Source organism: Zea mays, chromosome 9 (assembly GCF_902167145.1).
Source record: "Zea mays cultivar B73 chromosome 9, Zm-B73-REFERENCE-NAM-5.0, whole genome shotgun sequence".
NCBI lineage: Eukaryota > Viridiplantae > Streptophyta > Magnoliopsida > Poales > Poaceae > Zea > Zea mays.
In genome coordinates this window covers 11649779-11665589 of record NC_050104.1, presented here as the reverse complement: position 1 = coordinate 11665589, position 15811 = coordinate 11649779, and the positions used below count along the sequence as shown (strand labels likewise).

At 43.9% G+C, this 15811-nt stretch overlaps 1 protein-coding gene across 1 annotated transcript; it reads left to right on the top strand.

The window, feature by feature from the left end:
• Positions 1-4182: 4182 nt before the first annotated feature.
• On the top strand, positions 4183-4857 carry LOC100282953 (40S ribosomal protein S17-like). Its single transcript, NM_001291552.2, has one exon. It carries the CDS (start codon positions 4271-4273, stop codon positions 4697-4699), a length of 429 nt encoding a protein of 142 aa, NP_001278481.2. The 5' UTR covers positions 4183-4270; the 3' UTR covers positions 4700-4857.
• Positions 4858-15811: the final 10954 nt, after the last annotated feature.

The following is a 15811-nucleotide window of genomic DNA, read 5'->3' as shown; positions in this document are numbered from 1 at the left end:
TCGGTCGAATCTGAATTTTGAAAACAAGAGTCATATTCCTTCCTTTTCTAGACGCGTTAATATTGTTGCTATTGTTATCAACCTTTTTCACTTGTATGCTGTTGAATTAATTGCACCGTTGCCCCCTGATGTGAGTTCGATTTGGCCAATGCTCACTCATTTGCATCCGCTCTAATCTATAGCAAGTATGCCCATAGGTCGTTCTTTTGGGGAATTAACGTTGTTGTCCTGTCTACCTGGCTGACTTTCGATATCTGAATCACTAGTTGTAAACGTAGCTGTATACTTGGCTGGCATTTACTATATCTGAATCATTAGTTGCAGGCCCCATTACATTAGGGCAGTACGTATGCTTCTATCTATTCCTTTGATAAACACTAGACATACCTGAAGATTATGTCCTGTGTGTGAGGAACTTCTAATGTGGTGTTGGCAAATGGGCTTTGTTTGGTCTGGGTAAATTATGGGCCTGCTGTTGCCTTTGTTCAAGTAACCCTCAGGAGTCAGGATATGCACATGTCATCGAGAGGGCTTATTTGGTTGCGTTACAGAAATGTTTGTACCTGCCTGTGTTCTTGCGACAAATACTCCCTCGGTTCTTTTTTATTTGTCGTGTTTTAGTATAAAAATGATTTGTCGCGTTTTAGTAAAAAATGAACTAACGGACAACAAATTTTCAAGAACGGAGGTAACGGAGGTAGTACTACTCATGTAACTGTTGACAGGTTTATGACCATTTCATAGATTTAGTCATTTAGATACGCTGTTGTTTCTGCATATTTTTTTTTATTGTCTGAACATTGCTTCTCTAGAAATCTTACTGTCCCCCTTTTCTTTGTTGCATCAATCGTTAGGTCGCAGCTGGAAGGCTTCTGAATTGCGACTAAAATCTTGGGATGATCTTCAGAAGATGTGGTATGTTCTTCTAAAGGAAAAGAACATGCTAATGACACAGCGTCAGATGCTGCAATCAGATGGGTTCCCAAATCCAGAACGAATTTCCAAGGTATCTGACTGCCAACAACAGCACATTTTCTCACGCAACAGAATCATGTTGATGCCATGTGTAACAACAGTTAAAGTAGCTTTGATTTCATCAAATATCAATGTCATGCTTTGTAAGATGATAGGTTGTTTAATATGTTGGTGTGAAGCCGTGCCATTGCAATTCTTCCACGTATCATTCCTTCTCCTTCGCAAATCGAAGTCATTTTCCACTTTTCCTTGGCCCTGCCTTGTTTCTTGGTTGTTCATTGTTTACATTTGGGATTTCACTTTCCTGAGCTTTCTAGTTATTATTGGCCTTACATAACTGTAAATATAGCATACTAAATATTTTTTTCCCTTATTGACCCTGACCAATGCATAATCCAATACATTAGACTAAAACTGAGTCGGTTCTCTTTGTATAATGTGTGTTACTGAATACTCTTGAATTGCTCACCACTGAACCCTGTAGCCAATGTAATCCACAAGTTCATGTATCAAAAGACAGCGGTTCATAACAACTAAAACATTAGTATCCTCCCGGCATATACAGAAACAGTTGAGAACTAAATTTTGGCTGTGGAGCATCATAACCATTAAAAACAAAATATCAGAAGCATGTGCAAGGTGACCTCGACATGCAAAAATAATCATTAACATTTTAAGAATGTACCAAGGAGAAATGCCCCTCCCCCCATCTATGTGAACAAACAATGTTCTTGTTGATGCGCACTGCATTTCTCATCACTGTGCGTCAGTCATATCATATGTTTCTCCTCATGCTATTTATTTTTCTATAACTGACGTTTAACATCTTTTTTGGTTTGCATAATTTTAGGTAAAGAAATCAATGTGCCGGATAAAGCATGTCTTGACTGAGAGGGCTATAGCTGAGCCCGATCCAAGGAGATCTTCGGAAATGAAGCGGATGATAAACGCCGTTCTTTTCAGGGATGACGCTGATCATCGTCGCGCACCGCCGCGCCGGCGGCGAGGGTGGTGGCGGTGGTGCCGTCGTCGCCGGAGACGGGCCGATCCAGGGGTTCCTGCGCCTCCTCATCACCAAGGTCGCGGCTGGAGCGGCGGCGGCGCTAGTCGGCCTGATGGTCATGGCTCTCACCCTCTACGGAGCTAAGTAAGTTCCTAGTTCCTACCGCCGAACGACCTCACCGGCTATTTAAAATTCAATAGCAACAAGATTTTTTAACTCATTCAATCTTCTCTGATATCTTTAGGTTGCTGGACAGCAACGTCCTCTATATTCATTCTCTATATTCGTCTTTTACAATCTTCTCTAAAAGATTTCATCCTCTATATTTTTTTCCTCTCTAACAACATCCTCTAAATCACGTCCTATATACGTAAATATCTATATTAAAGACATTTTTTACTTTTGTACATACGTATTTATCATACTCTCAAATGTATTATACATATTTTAGTTTTGCTAAACCAGTTATTTTAAGTATTCAAATGGATAGAGGGTCGTCTAGAAAAACTCTATATATAGAGAATCCAGCAGTGTCCTCTAAATTTAGGGTGTGTTTGGTTGTGGGACAGCTAGGACGGGATCGTCCCCTGACGTCCTCTCTCGTCCCTCCAATTTTGAGGGACAACAGGGGACAACACAGGATAGTACTGTCCCAACCCTTGACCCAGAACCAAACAACCTAATTTGAGGGATCGTCCCATCCCATCCCGTCCTATTCAAATGGATAGAGGATCGTTAAGAGGACACTGCTAGAGAGCGTAGAGAACCGTTTGATCCTCTATATTATGGTACAGAAGCTTTTAAAGTATCTTGTTGGAGTCAGTCTTAAACCCAAACAAGCCTCTAGTGAGTGTAAAACCTCTTACACTCTCTCACCGAAACGAATATATTGCAGAAGGAACAGAACGACAAAAGCATTGATACGGTGGCGGCGTGATGGGATCCAGTGGCGAGCATATTTTCCAACAGGTTCGTCTTCGCAGAGCAGGTAGTTCATTGCTCAACCGGTCAAGCGTATCGGACAAGGAGTGTCACAGTTGGCACTCAGGCAATTTGAGGGCGAAGCAAAATCTGTTGGTATTGGTCTGTCTCATCAGTGGTCTTTGAGGAGGAGGCACCGTTTACCAATGTGCTTGCAAAAGGCGAGAGCGTCAACAAGGCTGAAACTTCTTCAATACACGCCACAAATCAACACATGAACAGTCAAAGAAAGACACTTCACCTCACCACATCCTTCCAAAGATGCCGTTCCCTTCATTTGATGCTGCTTGGATCGACAAGTGTCACAATTTACTTCGCCATTTTCAGCATTCCTACAACTCTATGGGTTACGATGGGGCAGCATCCATGCACTTAGATGGGAATCTAGCAAAGTGGTGACATACTTTCTTGGCAGATTATCCAAATCAGTTCCAATCTAGCAAAGGATGAGAAGATAGATGGAGAGAGAACTCTTCTCTTGATTACTTCTTTAAGATGTGTATTAAACTTAGAATCAATATTGCAAGAGAGTGGAGAACCCAAGAAGATAGTAATCGTAATAAGTGAAAGGAAAATGTGACACAACGATTTTTACCGTGGTTCGGCCAATGCCTACTCTACGTTGTGGTGACCTCTTTTGGTTAAGGGTTACACTCAACCCCTTTCAAGTGATCTAAAGATCAAACTTGAGATCAACAGTGAACCTGTACCCATCTATAATAAGTCAAAATCCTCCGATCCACCCCAATCCACATGAAATTGGAATAACCGAACAAGGTGCTTATTCGTTTCACCCTTAATCCATATGGATTGCGTAATATTGAGTTGGTTTAAATCCATAGTAAGTCAAAATCTATCCCTATTTATTCCAATACACTACAATTTAGGTCTTATTCGATTATTCCTATTATACATGGATTGTATGAGATTAGAAAAAAATTAAGAAAGTTTGACTTGTTTGGGATTTAAACTCACCAAATCCCACTCAATTCATATGGATCGAGAGCAAATCGAAAACCCTGATATATATAGAATTGAAATAACCAAACATAACCCGGTATGAACTGATGGGCCAAAAAGAATTCCAAAGCTCCGACACAAGCAGGCCAGGCAACAAAGCCCAACACTCGCACCATCTATATCTGTCCGCCCATATCAAATGAATAGCTCAGATCCACAACAAATAGCGAAACCCTAGCCCAAACTCGACCGCCTCTGCTATAAGTAGCTCCACTCTCTCTCCTCCAAGCCTACCCCAGCCGCCGCCGCCGCCACCGCCACCTGCCCCAGCGCGCCGCCGCCGCAGCCACCATGGGTCGCGTCCGCACCAAGACCGTGAAGAAGACCTCCAGGCAGGTGATCGAGAAGTACTACTCCCGCATGACCCTCGACTTCCACACCAACAAGAAGGTGCTCGAGGAGGTCTCGATTCTGCCCTCGAAGCGCCTCCGCAACAAGGTGGCTGGCTTCAGTACCCACCTGATGCGCCGCATCCAGCGCGGCCCAGTCCGCGGCATCTCGCTCAAGCTGCAGGAGGAGGAGCGCGAGCGCCGCATGGACTTCGTGCCGGAGAAGTCCGCGCTCGAGGTCGAAGAGATCCGCGTCGACAAGGAGACCATGGAGATGCTCGCTGCCCTCGGCATGGCCGACCTGCCCGGCGTTGAGCGCCAGGCTGAGGTCTCCAACGCCCCCGCCTACGGCCGCCCGCAGTACGGTGGTCCCCGCCGTGACCGCGTTTAGACTTCGCGGTGGTTGCCTCTTGATCGCACTGCTATTCGTAGTTGTTGTCCTACTATGCTAAACTTCTTTTAGATCTTTGGTTGCATCTGTGGCGGTTAAGTTTTGAACTTGCCTGTTATGGTATAAATTCTGAAGTGTTTGGTTCTGCGTGTGATGAACATGATAATTTATATTCTTGCGCTTTATAAGTTACTATGAGATGCTCATATTTTTTTATTTGACTGCTAGTTATCTTGAATATGTGCATGCGACATAGGGATTTGTATCTATGCTGCATGCTTTTAAATGTAATTCAAATTTGGTGTTGCTGTTAGGTTCATTGTGTACTGTGCAGATTAAATTTCTTTTTATTTTCATTCATTTGCTATACAGTTCAATGCTGCCTAGATGTTTGGCTGTTAGCTAGAGCCAATATGATCTGGGTCGGTCGATGAAGTCTTATCAATCCAATGAAACTTTAGCTATGCATTTTCAATTCAACTAGTACATTTTTAGTGTACTGAATTGGCAATATCTGTTAGCCTCTACTGAACTCTTTCTTTATTACTTGAAATTGGGTTTACTCTGTAGCATTACAACAACTTCAGATTATAGCATTTTTCACTTTCATATTTGTCGTATTCTTGTCCTCCATGTTGTCAGCACTGTGTGGTCTATTCATTTCTTTGTTTCTATAGGAAACTTGGCTTGTTTTAATTGTGTTCTATTGATGTAGTTGTTTAAATAACTTGGTTTTAAACTCATTGTTAAAGGCTGAAACGTTCCTATGATATAGAAGTAAATAGTGATCTGTTAGAACAACGATAAAGTGATTTTTCCCTTGAATACCAATATATATTGTTTGTTTGTATGTCATGCGAATTGAATTATATGTGCTTTTCTCTGTCCTTCTTTGTAGCATACGTTTGAAGTATATTCAATGGAATGTTTATTAGTACTTTGATTTGAGAATTTGTTAATGTAACCACACAAAGCCTCGTCAGTAGATGTTGTTGTAGAATGTTTCTACTGTTTTTTATTAATATTGTTCAACTTGCTGCTTCTTAAATCTATAAGGGCTAGTTTTGAAATTCAAATCCTCTCTAGGATTATTTTCCCCTCAATCCCTTCCAATCCCGGAGGGGATTTGAGTTATAAACTAGCTCTAAGGGCTGATTTGGTGACCAGGGATCACAGGGTTGGAGGGGATTGGGGGAGAAATTAGTTCATTAGCTCTAAGGGCTGATTTGGTGACCCGTGATCCCCTTGTCACCAAATCAATCCTAATTGTAATTTTATCCACCTGTTTTCTTTGATCACTGAAATTTATGTGTAGTGATGCTGTATTTTGGACACCTTCTAGATTTTTTTTGTGAATCTCGGCCTCATTAGTTTCACAAGGCATACATGTGAAATAACCTGCTGCCTTCATTTCTGTTGGCCAGCAGATGTTGAATATGACAATGGGGGGCCTGCCTGTTCTGGACTGATGGAAAACTATCGCCCATTTTTATATCAACAAGCCTCATAATTCATTTTATCCAGCAAGAATTGAAAAGAGGTGCTCCTCTGGGCAGGTTTGGTAGGTGAGACCTGTCTCACTGGCTTCAGGTTGGAACTAGACTCTCGCTGGGAACGGTTGCCTTAGTTTTTAGACTCCAGTACTCCACTCGGTGTGGTAGCATTCGGGTCCTCTGGATTCTTAGTTCAATCTGTTCCACCGTTTATTATTTGGGTACAGTGTAGGTGTTCATATATATATATATATATATATATATATATATATATATATATATATATATATATATATATATATATATATATATATATATATATATATATATATATTTTGGGGGGGGGGCGCAGACTAGAGGAACCAAAGATGATCGTCGAAGGGCTGGGTGAGGTAGTAATTATGGAATTAATAATAACACAAGTTGCGTCAGAAAACATTTGATTTTGCCAAACTTGCATTTTGTATGGTTCCTATTGTTTGCTTCATTATGGGAAGTAAAACATGTAGAACAGTGTTAGAACTTTTGTTGCTTCTGTTGTGATTGAGAGTTCAACTTACCTGTTATGCTAAAGTTAATGGACTGTTTGGTTTGATAAATAAGTTAATCCATCATCTTCTCGCTCCTCACTTTTTTTGTTTGGTTTGTGGAATGAAATAAGTTAATCCATCACCACCTAGTTAATCCATCACCACCTTATTCCTCAGTTAGTTAGTTAGTACTAATATGAGTTAATCTCACCACCTCATTTGGATGTAGTTTGGATGTTTTGATTTATCAAACCAAACACACCATGAGTGGTTTGGTCTGTGATTGACATATTCTTCGCACATGCTTTGGTAACTTAGCATGAGATGTTGCCACTTGCTATTATTCATGTGTATGTATTGTTCTGGCTGCTGACATGTGAAAGCTGTCTTTTTCGTTGACTGTTGAAATGTAACGGTCTCCAGTGTTCTGCACAGTCGCTGGCCTGCAAATGCGTATACAGCTTGACACGTGCATTTATACACGGATGCTTCAAGCGTTGGATGAATCCAGTCCGATTATGGTTATGGGTGAATTGTAACAATATTTGACATCCTCTCTTGCTAAAATGATTGGTATGTTGCGGCCTGCTGGTGCTCTCCACTCGACTCGGCTTGCCGGCCAAATTTTGGTGTCGAGGAGACGACGACTACATGTCAACTCCAGGTCTCCGCCTCAGTGGCGCTCACGGGCAACTTGCCTGCGCCCCTCGCCGCCTCTCGCCGTGGCGTCCTACTCTCGTCGGTCGTCCGGCTGTCGGCGCTAGCACCGCGGCAAGGCCGGCCGGATTGCCCAGTGTCCTTGCTCTGTTCTCTGCGCCTCATTCCTCGCTTACGGCACCATAGATCTAGTCATCTGCTCATAAGAAAACTAAAGAGGGTCACATCAGGTTAATGTACAATTGCCTAATTTGGGCCGTGTTTGGTTTGGCGGGGCTAGCCCAGTCACATCCTATGTTTGACTACAAGTTAGATTTATTAAATATAATCTTATTACAAAACTAACTACATAGATAATGAGTGAACAGTAAGACGAGTCTTTTAAGTCTCATTAGTCAATGATTCGATCATGTAATGCTACATTAAATATTTGCTAATTATGGATTAATTAAGCTTAATTTTTTTGTCGAGTTGTTTATTCTAGTCTTTAACTGTGTAGTTAATTTTATAATTAGATTATATTTAATACAAGCAATAGGTATTCAAACATCCGATGTGGCACGGCTAAACTTTAGTCTATAGAAAATGTTGCTTTGCATACTTCAACACTTTGGCCGGAGTGCACCCTAGCATATAAGGGTGGACATTTGAGTTACCAAAAAAAATGAGTTGAGTAATTCATTTTTTTAAAAATAGGGTTTTGAAAACGGCTACCCAAAATGTATCCGATATAAGCTCATCTCAAATTCATGGGATGAACAATAGAAAATGATTTTGTCTATTAGTGGAATATGTTTCTACTCTACAATTTATAAGACACTATTCAGCTTACTCCTCTGTAAAATTGTAGCATATAAATATCTTCTACATATTGCAAATAAAAGTATACAAATATATTTCGTATACAAATGTCAGTACCCTAAATTAGGGGTATCCTCTTATACAGCATGAAGACGCCGCACCCATGCGACGTCCCCTAGCCACGCAGGGAACGACGCCTGACCCCACTGTATGGGCAGACCAAAGGGCGCCACGTGGCAAGGAGAGACAACACATCTCAGTAAGTCTGGACTCCCACAGAGTGACACCGGACCCCTATGCATATAAGTCCGGAGCCCCCGGAGGCCAGAACCCTAGTAGGGTCCCAGAACGAGGAGAACTCTGGTATGAGCAGGGGTCCGGTGCTGACACGTGTGTGGGCCTTGCCCTTCACATCTTGCTCAGGTGGAGACCCGCTGCTTGTGGCCCATGACATAAGCTATCGGGCAGAACCTGACGTGAGGTCGTGCAGCCCCTGCATTTATTGAAGAAAGGACGCGCCGCCTGCCACCGCGCTGACGGGCGACGTGCCCTCTCAGCATTTAATGCGTCCTGTCCCATCCGCTGGCAGGCAGTGTCAAGGTAATCCAGAAGGCGGCATGCCTGCTGGGTCTGCTGGCGAACAGTACGGTCGTGCCAAGCAGCACACTGTACTCAACATCTCTCCTACAAGAAGCTTCCTCTGTACGCCAAGGATACGCATATCTCGGGCGTCAGGGACGAGAAGATTGTCTCGACAACAGGCATTAGTAGCTCCAAGTGCTATATTCCTTATGTTCCTGGGCCCACATGTCGGGGCCCAGTCCCTTTGTGCATACCCCCCTTCAGCTATAAAAGGGGAGGCATGCGACGTTACACACACACACAATCTTAGACTCACTAAGCTCATACAAGCTCTCAAGCAATACAACTCACAGTGGAGTAGGGTATTGCGCTCCGGCGGCCCGAACCACTCTAAACCCTTGTGTGTTCTTGAGTTCTTCCCCCTCACTCCAACGATCAAGCAAAACGCCTAAGCCCCTCCTCATCTTAGGATTTAGGGCGGGTGCACTCCGCCACCCGGCTGGGGATTTCCTCTCCGACATTTGGCGCGCCAGGTAGGGGCTAGGCTTCGAGTTTTTGCTGGTTTTCTCGCTCAGCATGATGGTGCGGATCATCGAGCACCGCGCCGAAACTTCGGAGGATTTCGTGATGGAGCAAGAGGTTGCATCCTCCGCGCCACGAGTGGCCGACCGCCCGAACTCTGGGACTGCTGCCGTACACGCCGTGCAGCAGCACACACCAGCGCAGGCGTCCCGGACTCCGTCGAGGGCAGCGCCTACGGCGCTGTCTATGGCTAGAGAGTTGCTACGCCACCCCCTAGCTCCACGGCATCACCGGGGGCCATGAAGCAGTGGCGCGACGACGTCGACCAGCTGCTCGGCATGGCGCATTCTACTTCAACCAGGTCGAGGCCTCGGTCATCCCGGCGCCAACGCGAGGCGACGACGTTTGTGCGCTCGCCCTCCGTAAGGGGTGCACAGACCGACGACCTCCGGGCAGAGCTCAACCGTAGGCGTACGGGAGAAGACGCCCGGGTCTCCTTGGAAAGGGTGCGCGAGCGCCGCCAAAACATCGATGGCCGCGACCTCGATTAGGACTTCGCTGTAGTAGCACCGCAGACACCAATGGACACTAGGTCCCCAACGGGTGTCCCCTTGGCCGGCGTAGGCTGCGCCGCACTAGCGGACCATCTCCGCGTGGTGTCCTGGCCACCCAAGTTCCGGTCGCACCTGCCGAAAAAATACGACGGAACATCAAACCCGTCAGAGTTCCTGCAGGTGTACGTTACCGCCATCACGGTAGCAGGTGGAAACACCACTGTGATGGCAACATACTTTCATGTGGCCTTGTCTGGACCTGCCTGGACCTGGCTCATGAACTTCACACCGGGTGTTGGGGACTTGTTCTCAAATGCTATGAGTTAAGAACAAGGCAACACAGAAAATGTTAATCGATGAAGTCCTTCGTCTTTCGAAGCATTATTTCCCTTAGGATATAATGATTTTCGGACGAAGGTTATGAAGGACGTATCTTCATAAACACAACATACAATGACGAAGGATGAATCATAAGGAATATGAAGGAAAACATAAACAATTATTTATTATTATCAACTTATTTTTGCATTATTATTATGAAGAAACAGAAATAACATCGAATTACAAATGTATCTTCAGTTTGAAGGAGATGAAAGTACAGGTATGACGCAAAAGCGAATGCCAAATCAGCGTGAACAGTACGGGGGTACTGTTCACCTATTTATAGGCACGGGACACAGCCCATACAAAATTACATTCATGCCCTTTACATTTGATAATAATTCTATAGTAATCCATCGAGGTCTGAATAGCCTTTTCATCTTTAAGTCGGTTTCATTTTCTGCTACCACGCCGAAGCTTTCCCGCTCACATCTTCGGCGCTGTATCAACCTTCGTATTATTTTGGTCTTCTTCTGCTGTGATACCGACTCGAGTCCGAAGATACCTGTTCACACATTATACTCCAGAAATACTGTTAAATCCTGTTTTTGAGGACCTTCGTAAGCCGAAGGCCCCCAACAGTAGCCCCTCGCAATATTAATTTGTTTAAAATAATAAATTTAGATTGCGACATGGACGAAGGCTTTAAGCCGAAGGTCCGAAAAAACACCTTCCCTTTGCTAGAATAGCAACATTCACTGACAGGCGGGGTCTTTCAATTTTCAACGCACTGGGCGTATAAATAAGATCACACCGCAAGCTCATTTGGCACGCTCTCTTGCCATCTGCTCCCGCTCACTCAATTTTTAGCTCTTGCGCACCAAAATTTGCTTAGCTTTTAAGTTTTGAAGCTTCGGCATTGAAAACAGTTTTTTAGTGTTTCCGAAGATGTCTGAAGATAAAAAGGTTGCTACCGAGATGAAGCTGAGTCTCGAGGAAGAGAAGAATCTGGGGTTTCTTATAGCAATGTCGAAGACCAATACAGAAAAAATCATCAAAGAGATTTTAGAAGGTTTGTCTGAAGATACTGGTGACAGCGACAGTTATGATGTGGACAGTGGTGGTGAAGACTCCGAAGATCGCCCTTGGCGACCAAGCCATGCGGTTTTCGGCAAATCAACTATCAAAGAAAATCATCTTGTCAATATGAGAGGAAGGTATTTCTGGGACTTGTCCATTGTGAGGGCCGACGAAGGAGAAAAGACTTGTCCAAACCCTAAAGAGAATGAGGTCGTAGTGTACCGAAGCTTTTTGAAAGCTGGACTACGATTTCCCCTAAGCAACTTTGTCGTAGAGGTGCTGAAAATATTCGAAGTCTATCTTCACCAACTTACCCCCGAGGCAATCATAAGGCTGAATATCTTCGTGTGGGCTGTGAGAAGCCAAGGTCTGAAGCCTGATGCGAAAAGTTTCTGCAATATACACGAATTATCATACGAGACAAAACCTTGGGGTAAAGAACAATATCATAATAATTTTGGCTGCTACAGTTTCGTTTCTCGGTCTGGGTCAAGCTGTCCCGTGCCAACCTTTCGGAAGAGATGGCCTGGCGACTGGATGACAGAATGGTTTTATGTGAAGAATGACCTGACAGTACGGGAAGATATCAAAGGTATAATTATGCGCCCTATTTGGCAAAGCTTCGGCCTGCGGAGGCCGAAGGTTGAAATGAATGAAGCTGCCGAAGAATGCCAGAGAACCTTCGGTGTTATTTGTTCTTTTATTGGAACGAGAGATTTGGTACAAGAGCATATTGCCTTCAGAGTATGGCCGCTCGCGGAGAAATGGGAAATGCCGCAAGAAACCATAAAGGAGGCCGACGAAGGTGGACTTATCAGGCTGAAGTATACTTTCAAGTTCGGAGATAAATTCGTTGAGCCAGATGATGACTGGTTAAAAAGCATTGAAAATTTAAGTGATGAACTGCTTGGGGCTTATTCGAAGGCCGAAGATACTGCACTGTCAGCAGCCTTCGGAGGCCGAAAGAAGAAAAGACTGAACCGGGTGTTTGATGCAATCAGGTTCGTCTACCCCGACTATCAATATCCCATTCGAGGGCAGAAAAGAAAAAACACAACCTCTTCGAAAGAAGAAGCTACACCTGCTCCTAGTGAGCCAGCACCGAAAAGAAAAAGGATAAAGGTCCTCACACACCGGCCACGCTATATTGAACCAGCCTCGGTGCCTGAGTTCACCGGAGAGACCTTTTCGGCTACCGAAGCTGAAGAGCCAACCAAGCCAACCTTGCTGCCAGAAGTCGCAGAAATGGCCGAAGCGCCAACAAGAACAGAATCGGAAGAACCAAAAATTTTGTTATCAGAAACCAAAGAGATGGCCGAAGCGCCATCGACAGAAAAATGGAAGAAGCAAAAGGACCAGCTGAAGGATAAAAAATATTAGAGATTTTAAGTCCTTCAGCAGATGTTGAGTCAACAAAAATCCAAAAGGGTCCAGTGGTAACTCCGAAAAGAAAGAGAATGGTCAATGTGTTAGATGTTCTGGAAACAATTAAGTCTTCAAGCATAACTCCGAAGAAGACTGTTGCAACTTCCGAAGCAAAAACTGAAATTTCTGATACTAAGGCTCCAGAGCAAGAAACTGAAGCTGAAGCTGAACCCTCAGAGCCCACGAAAGTAAAATCCTTGGAAACCGAGGGAGAAAAAATAATGGAGCTAATTCTTGTTGAAGAAATCAGTGCCGTCGCCCCCGAAGCATCCCCCAAAGTCCTTGATTATATTGTTCGTCATGCTTCGGGGAAAAAATTATCGGAAAAAGAAAAACAAGAGGCCCAGCTTTACGCCCAAAAACTGAAGTATCCAAAGGGGGCATTAATATTCAACGGCAGTGGAGAAGAAGACTTTTTGTATTGTCTCCCTGACAGCAAGGAGATTTCTGTCTGTCGGGAGATGAGCAAGAGCTTCAGATTTCCAACACTAGAAGACGAGCTCTCAGTACTATCGAAAAACGACCTGGCCGACAGCCTGGCATATAATAGCTTAAAGGTGCAAAAAATGAGATCTTTGTATTTTTTCTTGAAACCAAAATTTTTCGTTTGCTTAAATCTATTGACGTACATACATTTTTCTTTGTAGGGCCTTATACTTAGCAATGCCCTTAGGGCCCAAAAAGATGCCGAAGACGAAGGGTGTTCTATAGCCCTGAGCAACCTTCGTTCCGAAGTAATTGAACTGAGGAACGAAGGTCTCGAAAAGGATAAAATATTACATTCATTGATAAATAGAATAAAAGAAGACGAAGCTACTTTTAAGGGTCAAGCTGAGGCACAGAAGCGTGAAATTGAAGATCTTCGAAAACAACTGGCCAGAGCCAAAGAGGAACGCATACTTGAAGAAACGAAGCGAGAACTCAGCGACCAATGGGCCAATCATTTAGAGGGAACTGTTGAAGAGCTTCGTTCGTCCAAGAAAAGATGCTATAACAAATCTATAGAGTGTGTTAAGAAGTTGAGAGCTAGCTTCGCCAGCGTTGGCGCATTCTCGAGCGAAGAAAACTCTACAAGTGGCAACCCCGAAGGTCCCATCGAATGGATTAATCACGAAGCTGAGGCCTTCGAGGAAATTTTAAATAGCCGCGGAGACATATGTGCTTTCTCGGGTGCCAGGGGAATTGCCACCATTTTGGAGAAAAAGGCTGCGATCATGTAAAGATTTTAGCGCAATCCGAAGACACCTTGTCCTTCGAAGATGCAAGAGATCCTTCAGCCGAAGCTAGCATGGTTGGTGGGAAATTTTTCACTGATGTCTGGGATAATGGTGGTCGAGAAATGGCTCGAGAAATTATCCAGAAAAGCGAGAAGGGCATTCACGATGCTAGAGAAGTAGCTGAGGCTGCCGAAAAAAGCGCAGAGCCCGAAGGGCAAATAGGTATTAACTAATGGTTTTTATTGTGTTGTAATTTTTGGTTTTAAACTTCGCTCGCAATTTGTAATAGCAATGTAGCCGTACCCTGTCCTCCTTCAGATCCTACTAAAGCGTCTCCGGGCCCTCACCTGAAAGGAGACGACGAAATTAAAAAGATGGCTGAAGCTATCATGGATGAAGTTGTTAATCGGCTCCTGAACGAGGCTGCGGAAGTTGTTCTGAGAGAAGATTAAGTATTATTGTAAAAACTGCTGAAATGTAACATGTGTAACATCTTGTAACCCTGAATGTAATATACCTGCTTTTATTGTTCAATTCTTTACGATGCATGAAATTTTACATACGTACCGTTTTTGAGTCTTTGACGAAAAAACACCTTCCCTTCTTTTCATGCTTCGTGAAGAAGGACTTTTATTTGTCACAACAATATCCGCAGTATTCTGATAAATAATATCCAAGCTTTGTGAAGATATTTTCCGAAGCTGCACTTCCGAAGATCAATAGTGTATTTCCTTGCAACTTAGCATGATTTTCCCCTTTTTCAAAACATTCTTCTGAAGATCGATATTGTGTCCCCCTCTTGTGCCATATGCAGCATGATGTATGATGCTTATGCTATGCGAAATGATGCGATGATGTTATGTTATGTAAAATGATGTTTATTCCGAAGGTACAGACACATCCTGTGATAAATCACATAATCTTTTTGAATCAGTATTGACTTTTTGCTATAAGCCTCCCTTAGGAGCTTCTTCGCCTTTTACTTCAGCGGAATCAGCGTTTATTTTTCGCTGTAAGCCTCCCTTAGGAGCTTCTTCGCCTTTTACTTTCAGCGGTATTCGCGTTGACTTTTCGCGCTTCGCCTTTTACTTTAGGCGGTATCAGCGTTGACTTTTCGCTGTATGCTCTGCATTCCCTTTGGAACGACTTTGGAGCAGAAAACTTACACTGCGCTCCCTTTGGAACGACATTTTGTGACTTCGGCAAACTTACTCTGCGTTCCTTAGAACGACTTTTTGTTGCTTCGAAGAATTTTTGATAATTCGAAGGTCCTCTTTGTTATCGCAAATCTTTAAGCTTCAACAACTTAAGCCTGTGAAGAAAATATATTTTCTTTGTGGCAAACAACGAAACTATTTACATGAAATCTAAACAATGTCCTTTATTACACAGAAAATAAAACTGAATGAAAAAGACTACTATTAAGGTAGGATATTTGTCAATAGATGTGCTTTGACTCTGGCATAGTGCTGTTGACTGTGCGAGCTTCGGACTGTTCTCTGAAGTCCCTTTGGTGTGGAGCATATTGGCTCCCTTCTGGCTGCTGGCCTTGTTGCAGCGGTGGTGGAGGCGGAGGCTGTTGCCAGGAAGCTTGAGGTTGACTCGCCGAAGCAACAGAAACTGCAGGGTGGTTGCCTACATATTCTGGGATGTAAGGCGAATGATACGAAGCAGTGTGCATGACCTGCTTCGGCTGAGCCTGTTGTGCTGCAGCTTCGGCTATTTCCTTTTGCTTCTGGATGGTAACATGGCACATCCTGGTTGTATGGCCTTTGTTCTCAGCACAGAACAAGCAAAAAATTCTTCTTGGTTGATCGCCAAATCTTCCGCCGAAGCCCCTGGCACCTCTGCCTCTCGGAGCTGGTGGTCAGAAGGAGCCTTGCTGTTGCCCCGAAGCCTGTGAGGAGCCCTGTGGCCTTTGCTGCTGGCT